The following is a 15,711-nucleotide window of genomic DNA, read 5'->3' on the forward strand; positions in this document are numbered from 1 at the left end:
GACACACCCCTGAGTCGACACACCCCTGAGTCGACACACCCCTGAGTCAATACACCCCTGAGACGATTTAAGTCAAAACTGTAACTAGGCCACTCAGGAACTTTCACTGTCGTCTTGGTAACCAACTCCAGTGTACATGTATGTGGCCTAGTGTTCTAGGTTATTGTCCTGCTGAAAAGTGAATTTGTCTCCCAGTGTCTGTTGGACTGCAGACTGAACCAGGTTTTGCGCTACAATTTTGTTTGTGCTACCACCATGCTAGTCCAATCACAAGGCATTGTTTTAAAATAGCCTAGCTGTGGAGTATGTGTTGTCCAATCACAAGGCATTGTTTTAAAAGAGCCTAGCTGTGGAGTATGTGTTGCCCAATCACAAGGCATTGTTTTAAAATAGCCTAGCTGTGGAAGTATGTGTTGTCCAATCACAAGGCATTGTTTTAAAATAGCCTAGCTGTGGAGTATGTGTTGCCCAATCACAAGGCATTGTTTTAAAATAGCCTAGCTGTGGAGTATGTGTCGCCCAATCACAAGTGAACAGCATGCAGACAGAACAGGCCTTTCACATGATTTCAAATACAATCGCAGGAAAACACAGGTTGTAAAAGCAAATGGCTCCTGCTGAAAAGATAATATTCTCACCTGTCTGCTCTAGGCTACCAAAACATTTGATGAACTTCCAAATATTGTTTTAGACAGACTTTTGGCACGAGCTCATCGGCCACCACCAGTGACTGAGCTGTGCGTCATTGGGTGAGTCAATGAAACCGGAAAGAATTTTAATGACGTTCATTTCCTCCTGATACGGTAGTCTACAATATGTCTCCACAAACCTAGACCTAGGCTACTGATGGATTCATGACAAGTTCGTTTTCATCTATCTCAGCTGGTCAGTTTGTCAGTGTCAAAGTACCCTGTCGTTTCGATCATATGTGTGGTATTAAAAAATATTTTTACCAAAGTCTCCAGTCATGTAAAATGAGGTAGAATTGCATGAAATGCCTTTACGTAAGCAAAAACAAACGTCCCGAACCCAAGGCTACTAAACTATTTCCTCGTGTGTGCAACTTCTGTAAAGTGCCTCGACTATGTTGCTCTATGCTCCTACGCATTTGCGATGATATACACGCAATGCTTCATTATAAAGGTGATTATTTTCCTCTTGCTTTCCGGGAAGCATTGGGAGTCAACATGGGCCAGCATTCCTGTGGAAACGCTTTCGACACCTTGCAGAGTCCACGCCCAGACGAATTGAAGCTATTCCGAACACTCACCATGGATACGGTATTAAACGTGTACGACAGGGGGACCTCGCACCATTTTCTGACTTATTGCGTCACGGACATCCAGAGCCTGTGATTGGACGATAGAGGGGAAACCCTCTTCCTGAACAGTTCCTCGATTGCAGCGATAGAAACCTGTTGTTGCTCTAGAAATATCAGTATCATATATTGGCTATGTGAACGTATCATATATATATAGTCTATGTGAACGTATCACATATATAGGCTATGTGAACGTGTCATATATATATAGGCTATGTGAACGTATAACATATATATACATATATATATATATATAGGCTATGTGAACGTATCATATATATATATATATATATATATATATGCTATGTGAACGTATCATATATAGGCTATGTGAACGTATCATATATATATAGGCTATGTGAACGTATCATATATATAGGCTATGTGAACGTATCATATATAGGCTATGTGAACGTATCATATATATATATAGGCTATGTGAATGTATCATATATATATATATATATATATATATATATATATATATATGCCATGCTATGTGAACGTATCATATATAGGCTATGTGAACGTGTCATATATAGGCTATGTGAAACGTATCTTATCTTTAAATGACCCTAGGATAAATCACAGTGATTTTGCAACGGTGGAGCTGCGATTCTGTGAAGTGGGAAAATTAAACTATTTATTTATTGAACCTTTAGTCTATTTAACTATGATCTACTTCCATGCAGTGAATCATCATGACCCCTGACAGTCACAATGCACCGAGGGGTTGAGAAATGTAAAGAAAGTAGCAATGCAATTCTTGCTGTGATTGTTTTGTGTTTTTATGTCTATAAATAGCCTATCATACAAATACAGTAGGTTGCGAATCATAGGCCTATCAGTTCCCCATTGCGTTATCATATTTCACACCTTGTTTCACAACCAGTCTTACAAGGTCATTTATAAAGCAAAAAAAAACAAACTACTTTTCAAACTGCCGTATTCATAAAATAGCCCCGAAGCACCCATAATATCCTGTTTTTTTGTCGCTGTGGACTTGTTGCCTTGCTCTGTTTTTGCAGTACCTCTTACTGTACTTGCCAAATAGTGCTCCCTGTATTCTCTATTGCGCATGACTGAATGGCGGAATATGAAGTAGAAGCCTCCTGTTTTTCTCCGAGCTCGAGTCCAACCCCCCCCCCGAATCAACCTCTGAAAAACAAAAACGCGGAGCCATTAAATCAACAAAAAAAAATTGGGGCAGGTAAGATGTTAAAACATACATTTATATAACGTTAAATATATTGTTGTACGGGGAATTCGCTCAGCGGAGAGGTGTACAAATGTATTTTTAGCCCACGGAAGCGAACCGAAGACTGCAGATGGGGCTTTGGAACCGTTTCCGCACGCTCGGGACACGACAAGGCCCACTGACCCACATTCGAGAGAGAGCGCTGTGTGAGTGGGCGAGCGTGTGAATGTGTGCTCATGTGTGTGCGTCTGCTGTGAAATGTTTTTTTGTCATCGCTATCTCCTGCGGCGTGACTATCTATTTGATGTTCCCGTTTTCGAGGAAATTGTAACCATTTCGAACGTAGAATCGCTACATTGTTGAAGATGCGCTGCTAGGCTAGCTTTAACTAACACTGTGTCAATGTCAATAGTTGCGTGACAGCTTGGCTGGACTCGGGTCCCCGCTGCAGGCTTTTGACATAATGTCAAAACGTGACATATGTCGCTCTTGGTGATTGATTGAGACGTCGTTAGAATGTCATTCTACGTTTTGGAAGTCAGTTCAGGGTTCTAAGAATGGATCCCCGTCGTCGGAATTCTAAGAAAATGGTCCACTGTTTTACCTGGGCAGGTTCTTCTGGTTGGAGGATATTTTTTTCAGTTATATAACGCGAACACCTGTGGTTCTTCTTTAGCAAAGGTTTTAGTTATACAACATCCACCGCGCGTATCCGTTTTTCTGCGGTTTTATACTAGCGGATTAGATGTCATTTATAACGATCTTCGAAAGATGTATGATTGGATCATTGCCCAAATGTAGGATTTTTTTATTTATTTATTTGGCCTTTCATTTAACTTGGCAAGTCAGTTAATAAGAACACATCCTTATGACGGCCTAGGGACGGTGGGTTAACTGCCTTGTTCAGGGGCAGAACAACATGTTTTCGCCTAGTCAGCTCGGCGAAAACAACCTTTCGGTTACTAGCCCAACTCACTAACCACTAAACTACCTGCCGCGCCATGAATCAAATCCAAACAGGAGACAACTGCATTGGTATCAAACATTTTTTTTAATGTAACTTTAAATGTCTCTTTATATATTAAGGAACACCTAACGTGTAGCCTAGTGGTTAGAGCGTTGGACTAGTAACCGGAAGGTTGCAAGTTCAAACCCCCGAGCTGACAAGGTACAAATCTGTAGTTCTGCCCCTGAACAGGCAGTTAACCCACTGTTCCTAGACCGTCATTGAAAATAAGAATTTGTTCTTAACTGACTTACCTAGTAAAATAAATCAAAAAACAAGACTCACTACTCATGTTGACAGTAGGCTGCAAATCATAGGCCTATCAGTTCCCCCATCGCATTATCATATTTCACACACAGCAATTCCACATCCCAAAGCTACACCATGAGGCTACAGTGTAAGATCTTTCAGATACAAAGACGCAACTGACTGGAATCATTTACCTATAGAAATCAGGGCATTTTAAAATCACAATCTAAGAAAACCTTTTTTCAAATGTTAAAGAACAAACAGTTTTTGTTTTTAAACTAATAGAAACATCACCATGTGAACATATTTGTCAGTATGTATATATTATAGGTAGGGTGAATTATAGGGTGAATTATAGGTAGGGTGAATTATAGGTAGGGTGAATTATAGGGTGAATTATAGGTAGGGTGAATTATAGGTAGGGTGAATTATAGGTAGGGTGAATTATAGGTAGGGTGAATTATAGGTAGGGTGAATTATAGGTAGGGGGAATTATAGGTAGGGTGAATTATAGGGTGAATTATAGGTAGGGTGAATTATAGGTAGGGTGAATTATAGGTAGGGTGAATTATAGGTAGGGGGAATTATAGGTAGGGTGAATTCTATACTGAATAAAAATATAAACGCAACATGAAACAATTTCATAGGTTTTACTGAGTTACAGATCATATAAGGAAATCAGTCAATTGAAATACATTCATTAGAATGGGAATACAGATATGAATCTGTTGGTGACAGATACCTTTAAAAAAAAAAAAAAAAGGTAGGGGCGTGAATCAGAAAATCAGTCCGTTTCTGGTGTGACCACCATTTGCCTCACGCAGAGCGCGACTCATCTCCTTCGCATAAAGTTGATCAGGCTGTTGATGTTTTGTGGCCTGTGGAATGTTGCCCCCATTCCTATTCAATGGTTCGGCGAAGTTGGCGGATATTGGCGGGAACTGGAACACTGTCGTACACGTCAAAGTAGAGCATCCAAACATGTTCATTGGGTAACATGTCTGGTGAGTGTGTGTACAGGCCATGCGAAGTATTGGGATATTTTTCAGCTTCCAGGAATTGTGTACAGATCGTTGCGACATGGGCCCGCGCATTATCATGCTGAAACATGAGGTGATGACGGCGGATGAATGACGCAACAATCTGTTTTCTTTATTTGTTTTTAACCTTTTATTTAACTAGGCAAGTCAGTTAAGAACAAATTATTATTTACGATGACGGCCTACCCCCGGTCAAACACTAGCACGGACGACGCTGGGCCAATTGTGCGCGGATCCTATGGGACTCCCAACCACGGCCGGTTGTGATACAGCCAATGATCGAACCAGGGTCTGTAGTGACGTCTCTGGCACTGAGATGTAGTGCCTTAAAATTTGAAATAAGCTTTTTGTGTGTATAGAACATTTCTGAGATCTTTTATTTCAGCTCATGAAACATGGGACCAACACTTTACATGTTGCGTTTATAACGATATACTGCAGCCTCTTGTTCCAGTGACAACACCTTATTTGAGTTAAATCAAGGGCTTGATTGAATCCATATTTGAACCAGGTGGCTGCCCTCCTGCTACTAGGGCTTCCCCCCTGCTACTAGGGCTGACCTCCTGCTACTAGGGCTGCCCTCCTGCTACTAGGGCTGACCTCCTGCTACTAGGGCTGACCTCCTGCTACTAGGGCTGACCTCCTGCTACTAGGGCTGACCTCCTGCTACTAGGGCTGCCCTCCTGCTACTAGGGCTGACCTCCTGCTACTAGGGCTGACCTCCTGCTACTAGGGCTGACCTCCTGCTACTAGGGCTGACCTCCTGCTACTAGGGCTGCCCTCCTGCTACTAGGGCTGCCCTCCTGCTACCCTGCTACTAGGGCTGACCTCCTGCTACTAGGGCTGCCCTCCTGCTACTAGGGCTGCCCTCCTGCTACTAGGGCTGCCCTCGTGCTACTAGGGCTGCCCTCCTGCTACCCTGCTACTAGGGCTGACCTCCTGCTACTAGGGCTGCCCTCCTGCTACTAGGGCTGCCCTCCTGCTACCCTGCTACTAGGGCTGACCTCCTGCTACTAGGGCTGCCCTCGTGCTACTAGGGCTGCTCTTGTCTTTGTAGCTGGAGAATTAGTTTCACCCTAGATATGTTTCCTTACTATTAAATGTCTGATGCATGTTTTTAGTATTATGTCTGATGTATGTTTTTAGTATTATGTCTGATGTAAGTTTTTAGTATTATGTCTGACGTATGTTTTTAGTATTATGTCTGATGTAAGTTTTTAGTATTATGTCTGATGTATGTTTTTAGTATTATGTCTGACGTATGTTTTTAGTATTATGTCTGATGTAAGTTTTTAGTATTATGTCTGACGTATGTTTTTAGTATTATGTCTGATGTAAGTTTTTAGTATTATGTCTGATGTATGTTTTTAGTATTATGTCTGATGTATGTTTTTAGTATTATGTCTGATGTATGTTTTTAGTATTATGTCTAATGTATGTTTTTAGTATTATGTCTGATGTATGTTTTTAGTATTATGTCTGATGTATGTTTTTAGTATTATGTCTGATGTATGTTTTTAGTATTATGTCTGATGTATGTTTTTAGTATTATGTCTGATGTATGTTTTTAGTATTATGTCTAATGTATGTTTTTAGTATTATGTCTGATGTATGTTTTTAGTATTATGTCTGATGTATGTTTTTAGTATTATGTCTGATGTATGTTTTTAGTATTATGTCTGATGTAAGTTTTTAGTATTATGTCTGATGTAAGTTTTTAGTATTATGTCTGACGTTTAAATGTGTGTTGGTCGGCGAGGGTTCACGTTGCACATTTATAATACAATTTAAATGTGTTTTTTATAAAGCTTATTTTTATCTCAACAGTTGTGACATTGTTTTTCAGACACCCAGCTTAAAAACCCAATGTTCACTTTTAAATTAAAAAAAGATGTCTGTCGTAAATGTTCAATGGGATCTCCCTGGTAGAGTGAATGGACCAATGGGATCTCCCTGGTAGAGTGAATGGACCAATGGGATCTCCCTGGTAGAGTGAAGGGACCAATGGGATCTCCTTGGTAGAGTGAAGGGACCAATGGGATCTCCTTGGTAGAGTGAAGGGACCAATGGGATCTCCCTGGTAGAGTGAAGGGACCAATGGGATCTCTGGTAGAGTGAAGGGACCAATGGGATCTCCCTGGTAGAGTGAAGGGACCAATGGGATCTCTGGTAGAGTGAATGGACCAATGGGATCTCCCTGGTAGAGTGAATGGACCAATGGGATCTCCCTGGTAGAGTGAATGGACCAATGGGATCTCATTGGTAGAGTGAAGGGACCAATGGGATCTCTGGTAGAGTGAAGGGACCAATGGGATCTCCCTGGTAGAGTGAAGGGACCAATGGGATCTCTGGTAGAGTGAAGGGACCAATGGGATCTCCCTGGTAGAGTGAATGGACCAATGGGATCTCCCTGGTAGAGTGAATGGACCAATGGGATCTCCCTGGTAGAGTGAATGGACCAATGGGATCTCCCTGGTAGAGTGAAGGGACCAATGGGATCTCCTTGGTAGAGTGAAGGGACCAATGGGATCTCCCTGGTAGAGTGAAGGGACCAATGGGATCTCCCTGGTAGAGTGAAGGGACCAATGGGATCTCTGGTAGAGTGAAGGGACCAGTGGGATCTCTGGTAGAGTGAAGGGACCAATGGGATCTCCCTGGTAGAGTGAAGGGTTCAATGGGATCGAGAGATGTTATGTCAGATGATGAACAGAGATGTTATGTCAGATGATGAACAGAGATGTTATGTCAGATGACGAACAGAGATGTTATGTCAGATGACGAACAGAGATGTTATGTCAGATGACGAACAGAGATGTTATGTCAGATGACGAACAGATGTTATGTCAGATTATTATTATGTTTTATAAATGTTAAAAATGACCAGTGTAATTTGTGTGCTGCAGGGTGGAGTGATGGCCGTGTTGGGCCCAGCGTCTGGTGTCCAGAGATGATAGAGGTGACCTCAGAGTCACCTTTAACCCCTGACCCCCACCACAACCCCTGAGAGCGAGCTGAAACTGATCACACACACAGGCTGCAGTGGGGTAAGGACAGACAGACCGATAGACAGACAGACAGACCGATAGACAGACATAGAGACAGACAGACAGGCAGACAGACCGATAGAGAGACAGGCAGACAGGCAGACAGACAGACAGACAGACAGACAGACAGACCTATAGAGAGACAGACAGACAGACAGACAGACAGACCGATAGAGAGACAGACAGACCGATAGAGACAGACAGACCGATAGAGAGAGAGACAGACAGACAGGCAGACCGATAGAGAGACCGGTAGAGAGAGAGACAGACAGACAGACAGGCAGACCGACAGACCGATAGACAGACAGACCGATATAGAGACAGACAGACAGAGAGACAGACAGACCGATAGAGAGACAGACAGACCGATAGAGAGACATAGAGACAGACAGACATAGAGACAGACAGACAGACAGACCGATAGAGAGACAGACAGACCGATTGAGAGACAGACAGACAGAGAGACAGACAGACAGAGAGACAGACAGACAGAGAGACAGACAGACCGATAGAGACAGACAGACGATAGAGAGACAGACAGACCGATAGAGAGACAGACCGATAGAGAGACAGACAGACCGATAGAGAGACAGACAGACCGATAGAGAGACAGACATACAGACAGACAGACAGACTGAGAGACAGACAGACTGAGAGACAGATAGACAGACTGAGAGACATACAGACAGACAGATAGACCGATAGAGAGACAGACAGACCGATAGAGAGCCAGGCGCTTCATTAGAGGATACACACAGTAATGACAGTGACTGAAACCCTATATGTGCTGTGTGAATGAATAGTGATTGCTGGTGGGTGTTGACATGGGCCTATCAGAATATGGCTGTGTGTTTCCTTAATGTTGATGCTGCTTGGCCGAGCCCCAGTAGAGGGTTATTGATGGAGGAAATGTGTTTTAATAGATGATGTCTGTTGACGACTGGATAGATGGATGATCTGTTTTCATGGGTAATGTGGATGGATTTACAAATGGACCTGTATGTATTAATGGATGACGTGTACGGATGGATGATGTGGTTATTCACTGTGTGTTATGGATGGATGATGTGGTTATTCATTATGTAGTGTGTTATGGATGATGTGGTTATTCACTGTGTAGTGTGTTATGGATGATGTGGTTATTCACTGTGTAGTGTGTTATGGATAGATGATGTGGTTATTCACTGTGTAGTGTGTTATGGATGGATGATGTGGTTATTCATTGTGTAGCGTGTTATGGATGGATGATGTGGTTATTCACTGTGTAGTGTGTTATGGATGATGTGGTTATTCACTGTGTAGTGTGTTATGGATGGATGATGTGGTTATTCATTGTGTAGTGTGTTATGGATGATGTGGTTATTCATTGTGTAGTGTGTTATGGATGATGTGGTTATTCACTGTGTAGTGTGTTATGGATGGATGATGTGGTTATTCATTGTGTAGTGTGTTATGGATGATGTGGTTATTCATTGTGTAGTGTGTTATCGATGATGTGGTTATTCATTGTGTAGTGTGTTATGGATGATGTGGTTATTCATTGTGTAGTGTGTTATGGATGGATGATGTGGTTATTCACTATGTAGTGTGTTATGGATGGATGATGTGGTTATTCATTGTGTAGTGTGTTATGGATGGGTGATGTGGTTATTCACTGTGTGGTGTGTTATGGATGATGTGGTTATTCATTGTGTAGTGTGTTATGGATGATGTGGTTATTCACTGTTGTGTGTTATGGATGATGTGGTTATTCACTGTGTAGTGTGTTATGGATGATGTGGTTATTCACTGTATAGTGTGTTATGGATGGATGATGTGGTTATTCATTGTGTAGTGTGTTATGGATGGATGATGTGGTTATTCACTGCGTAGTGTGTTATGGATGATGTGGTTATTCATTGTGTAGTGTGTTATGGATGGATGATGTGGTTATTCACTGTGTTGTGTGTTATGGATGATGTGGTTATTCATTGTGTAGTGTGTTATGGATGATGTGGTTATTCATTGTGTAGTGTGTTATGGATGGATGATGTGGTTATTCACTGTGTAGTGTGTTATGGATGATGTGGTTATTCATTGTGTAGTGTGGTATGGATGATGTGGTTATTCATTGTGTAGTGTGTTATGGATGATGTGGTTATTCATTGTGTAGTGTGTTATGGATGGATGATGTGGTTATTCACTGTGTAGTGTGTTATGGATGGATGATGTGGTTATTCACTGTGTAGTGTGTTATGGATGGATGATGTGGTTATTCACTGTATAGTGTGTTATGGATGGATGATGTGGTTATTCATTGTGTAGTGTGTTATGGATGATGTGGTTATTCATTGTGTAGTGTGTTATGGATGGATGATGTGGTTATTCACTGTGTTGTGTGTTATGGATGGATGATGTGGTTATTCACTGTGTTGTGTGTTATGGATGATGTGGTTATTCATTGTGTAGTGTGTTATGGATGATGTGGTTATTCACTGTGTAGTGTGTTATGGATGGATGATGTGTGTGTTAATTCACGGTTCTCGCTGATCCTTCCAGGTCCTCTTCCAAATGACTCCCTCAGGCCTGAAGACTGTTTCACTGCAGCCACAGGCCTGAAGACTGTTTCACTGCAGCCACAGGCCTGAATACTGTTTCATTGCAGCCACAGGCCTGAAGACTGTTTCACTGCAGCCACAGGCCTGAACAACAGCCAATCATGACATCAAGCATAGGGTCGGGCACAACACACACTGTCCTCTACTGTAGTACCCATTCAGAAATACCAGCCGTTACTCCCTCCTACCCACTGACTAGGATAACACTTTTTCTGAACTACAACACCTCTCTCTTTCTCACAATCTCTCTCTCTCTCTCTCTCTCTCTCTCTCTCTCTCTCTCTCTCTCTCTCTCTCTCTCTCTCTCTCTCTCTCTCTCTCTCTCTCTCTCTCTCTCTCTCTCTCTCTCTCTCTCTCTCTCTCTCTCTCCCAATCTTTCTCTCTTTCTCAGGGATGATTCTAGCATCTTCGACGGGTCGATGGATGAAGATGAGAAGGACAAAGCAAAACGGTGAGACATCACCGCCGTGACATCACCACCGTGACAACACCACCATGACCTCCATATCACAACTAACACTAAAGCCCTGATTAGCTGAAACGGGACTAACACACAGCTGATTCACATAACTAATCACTTAGTTAGGCCCTGATTAGCTGAAACGGGACTAACAGACAGCTGATTCACACAACTAATCACTTAGGTCCTGATTAGCTGATACGGGACTAACAGACAGCTGATTCACATAACTAATCACTTAGGCCCTGATTAGCTGAAACGGGACTAACAGACAGCTGATTCACATAACTAATCACTTAGGCCCTGATTAGCTGAAACGGGACTAACACACAGCTGATTCACATAACTAATCACTTAGGCCCTGATTAGCTGAAACGGGACTAACAGACAGCTGATTCACATAACTAATCACTTAGGCCCTGATTAGCTGATACGGGACTAACAGACAGCTGATTCACATAACTAATCACTTAGGCCCTGATTAGCTGAAACGGGACTAACAGACAGCTGATTCACATAACTAATCACTTAGGCCCTGATTAGCTGAAACGGGACTAACAGACAGCTGATTCACATAACTAATCACTTAGTCCCGTTTCAGCTAATCAGGGCCTAACACACAGCTGATTCACATAAATAATCACTTAGGCCCTGATTAGCTGAAACGGGACACGTTGCCATTCAGTGAGACTGATAGATAGATAATCGTAACTACCCAACTGATAAAAAGGTTAGCGACTCTCCAGTCTAATTCTTCATTGAATTATCTTTTTAAAGTATATTCCATTGTAATCTGTAATCTATTGTAATCCACAGCGTGTTGTAATCTGTAATCTATTGTAATCCACAGCGTGTTGTAATCTGTAATCTATTGTAATCCACAGCGTGTTGTAATCTGTAATCTATTGTAATCCACAGCGTGTTGTAATCTGTAATTTATTGTAATCCACAGCGTGTTGTAATCTGTAATCTATTGTAATCCACAGCGTGTTGTAATTTGTAATCCACAGCGTGTTGTAATCTGTAATCTATTGTAATCCACAGCGTGTTGTAATTTGTAATCCACAGCGTGTTGTAATCTGTAATCTATTGTAATCCACAGCGTGTTGTAATCTGTAATCTATTGTAATCCACAGCGTGTTGTAATCTGTAATCTATTGTAATCCACAGCGTGTTGTAATCTGTAATCTATTGTAATCCACAGCGTGTTGTAATCTGTAATCTATTGTAATCCACAGCGTGTTGTAATCTGTAATCTATTGTAATCCACAGCGTGTTGTAATCTGTAATCTATTGTAATCCACAGCGTGTTGTAATCTGTAATCTATTGTAATCCACAGCGTGTTGTAATCTGTAATCTATTGTAATCCACAGCGTGTTGTAATCTGTAATCTATTGTAATCCACAGTGTGTTGTAATCTGTAATCTATTGTAATCCACAGCGTGTCGCGTAACAAGTCGGAGAAGAAGAGACGAGACCAGTTCAATGTCCTCATCAAGGAGCTGGGCACCATGTTGCCTGGCATCACACGCAAGATGGACAAGTCCACCATCCTGCAGAAGAGCATCGACTTCCTGTGTAAACACAACGGTACCCGCCCCCTTTTACTACCCCTTTCTGTTTCTACTTCCTGTTGTTGTGATGAGTGTAAACAAACGGAGCTGTTGCTTTTGAGAGTCATGGACATATAACTAAAATGTTAATTATTCTTGAGTAATGTCATGAATATGTATATATATATACATTATTGAGGAGTGTACATTGAAGAAATGAGGAGCAAATAGTGTTTTAAAACAGAGTATTTTAGGTACCGGGGAATGTCCCTTTATGTTCTTATCAGGATCAGAAGTTGACTGGTGAAGGTCCCTTTATGTTCTTATCAGGGTCAGAAGTTGACTGGTGAAGGTCCCTTTGTGTTCTTATCAGGATCAGAAGTTGACTGGTGAAGGTCCCTTTATGTTCTTATCAGGGTCAGAAGTTGACTGGTGAAGGTCCCTTTATGATCTTATCAGGATCAGAAGTTGATCGGTGAAGGTCCCTTTATGTTCTTATCAGGATCAGAAGTTGATCGGTGAAGGTCTCTTTATGTTCTTATCAGGATCAGAAGTTGACTGGTGAAGGTCCCTTTATGTTCTTATCAGGGTCCGAAGTTGACTGGTGAAGGTCCCTTTATGTTCTTATCAGGGTCAGAAGTTGACTGGTGAAGGTCCCTTTATGTTCTTATCAGGGTCAGAAGTTGACTGGTGAAGTTCCTTTATGTTCTTATCAGGGTCAGAAGTTGACTGGTGAAGGTCCCTTTATGTTCTTATCAGGGTCAGAAGTTGACTGGTGAAGGTCCCTTTATGTTCTTATCAGGGTCAGAAGTTGACTGGTGAAGGTCCCTTTATGTTCTTATCAGGGTCAGAAGTTGACTGGTGAAGGTCCCTTTATGATCTGATCTTATCAGGATCAGAAGTTGATCGGTGAAGGTCTCTTTATGTTCTTATCAGGATCAGAAGTTGACTGGTGAAGGTCTCTTTATGTTCTTATCAGGATCAGAAGTTGACTGGTGAAGGTCTCTTTATGGTCTGTTCTTATCAGGATCAGAAGTTGACTGGTGAAGGTCTCTTTATGTTCTTATCAGGATCAGAAGTTGACTGGTGAAGGTCCCTTTATGTTCTTATCAGGATCAGAAGTTGACTGGTGAAGGTCTCTTTATGTTCTTATCAGGGTCAGAAGTTGACTGGTGAAGGTCTCGTTATGATCTTATCAGGGTCAGAAGTTGACTGTATTGTATAAATGGTGTATTCGGATGTATAATTTCTATATAGTATATTGTGCGTATTCTCACGTATATTTCTAAACACTATGATGTGTATGTGTCTCTAACAGAGATCTCTGCTCAGTCTGAGTCCAGTGAGATCAGACAGGACTGGAAACCTCCGTTCCTTAGCAACGAGGAGTTCACCCAGCTCATGCTGGAGGTGAGATACACAACATTACCCTACGATTACTACTACTGTACTACCCTACTAATACTACTACAATACTACCCTACTATTACTACTACTGTACTACCCTACTAATACTACTACAATACTACCCTACTATTACTACTACTGTACTACCCTACTAATACTACTACAATACTACCCTACTGTTACTACTACTACTACTACTACTACTAGTACTACTACCACTACAGTACTACCACTACTACTACAGCACTACCCTACTATTACTACTACTACTACTGTATTACCCTACTAATACTACTACAATACTGCCCTACTATTACTAATATTACCCTACTATTACAGTACTACCCTACTATTACTAATATTACTACAGTATTACCCTACTATTACAGTACTACCATACTAATACTACTACAATACTACCCTACTATTACTAATATTACTACAGTATTACCCTACTACTACTACTACTACAGTACTACCCTACTAATACTACTACAATACTACCCTACAATTACTAATATTACTACAGTTTTACCCTACTATTACTACTACAGTACTACCCTACAATTACTAATATTACTACAGTTTTACCCTACTATTACTACTACAGTACTACCCTACTATTACTACTACAGTACTACCCTACTATTATTAATACTACTACAGTACTACCCTACTAATACTAATATTACTACAGTACTACCCTACTATTATTAATACTACTACAGTATTACCCTACTATTACAGTACTACCCTACTATTACTAATATTACTACAGTATTACCCTACTACTACTACTACTACAGTACTACCCTACTAATACTACTACAATACTACCCTACGATTACTAATATTACTACAGTATTACCCTACTATTACTACTACAGTACTACCCTACTATTACTACTACAGTACTACCCTACTATTATTAATACTACTACAGTACTACCCTACTAATACTAATATTACAACAGTACTACCCTACTATTATTAATATTACTACAGTATTACCCTACTATTACAGTACTACCCTACTATTACTAATATTACTACAGTATTACCCTACTATTACAGTACTACATTACTATTATTAATAGTACTACCCTACTATTACTACTACCCTACTATTATTAGTACTACTACAGTACTACCCTACTGTAACAGTCGTAGTAACTAAACTGTAATGTTGTGTTGTAGGCTCTGGAATGACAGACTAGTTACAGTCGTATTAACTAAACTGTTGTGTTGTGTTGGAGGCTCTGGATGGATTCTTCATAGCGATAATGACAGACGGGAACATCATCTACGTCTCTGAGAGCGTCACCTCCTTACTGGAACACCTGCCGGTGAGTCGGACTGTCTTTGTTTCGATTCGTACCACAATCCTATTGGACAGAAGGGTTTGGTTCCAATGCATCGTACCACAATACTATTGGACAGAAGGGTTTGGTTCCAATGCATAGTACCACAATCCTATTGGACAGAAGGGTTTGGTTCCAATGCGCAGTACCACAATCCTATTGGACAGAAGGGTTTGGTTCCAATGCGCAGTACCACAATCCTATTGGACAGAAGGGTTTGGTTCCAATGCGCAGTACCACAATAATATTGGACAGAAGGGTTTGGTTCCAATGCGCAGTACCACAATCCTATTGGACAGAAGGGTTTGGTTCCAATGCGCAGTACCACAATCCTATTGGACAGAAGGGTTTGGTTCCAATGCGCAGTACCACAATACTATAGGACAGAAGGGTTTGGTTCCAATGCGCAGTACCACAATCCTATTGGACAGAAGGGTTTGGTTCCAATGCCTAGTACCACAATACTATTGGACA

General features: G+C 41.2%; 1 protein-coding gene across 1 annotated transcript in view; it reads left to right on the forward strand.

Annotated features, from left to right (window-relative positions):
- The first annotated feature begins 2,442 nt into the window (after positions 1 to 2,442).
- The window catches only part of LOC139374594 (circadian locomoter output cycles protein kaput-like), a 47,360-nt gene continuing 34,091 nt past the window's right edge, over positions 2,443 to 15,711 (forward strand). The window contains exons 1-7 of the mRNA XM_071115611.1: positions 2,443 to 2,531; positions 7,718 to 7,858; positions 10,397 to 10,573; positions 10,847 to 10,906; positions 12,358 to 12,506; positions 13,788 to 13,879; positions 15,133 to 15,222. Of these exons, the coding sequence (XP_070971712.1) occupies positions 10,557 to 10,573; positions 10,847 to 10,906; positions 12,358 to 12,506; positions 13,788 to 13,879; positions 15,133 to 15,222 (408 nt within the window). The 5' untranslated portion in view covers positions 2,443 to 2,531; positions 7,718 to 7,858; positions 10,397 to 10,556. The remainder of the gene's footprint in view (positions 2,532 to 7,717; positions 7,859 to 10,396; positions 10,574 to 10,846; positions 10,907 to 12,357; positions 12,507 to 13,787; positions 13,880 to 15,132; positions 15,223 to 15,711) is intronic.

The sequence above is a fragment of the Oncorhynchus clarkii genome, chromosome 19 (genome assembly GCF_045791955.1).
Source record: "Oncorhynchus clarkii lewisi isolate Uvic-CL-2024 chromosome 19, UVic_Ocla_1.0, whole genome shotgun sequence".
NCBI classification, from domain to species: domain Eukaryota; kingdom Metazoa; phylum Chordata; class Actinopteri; order Salmoniformes; family Salmonidae; genus Oncorhynchus; species Oncorhynchus clarkii.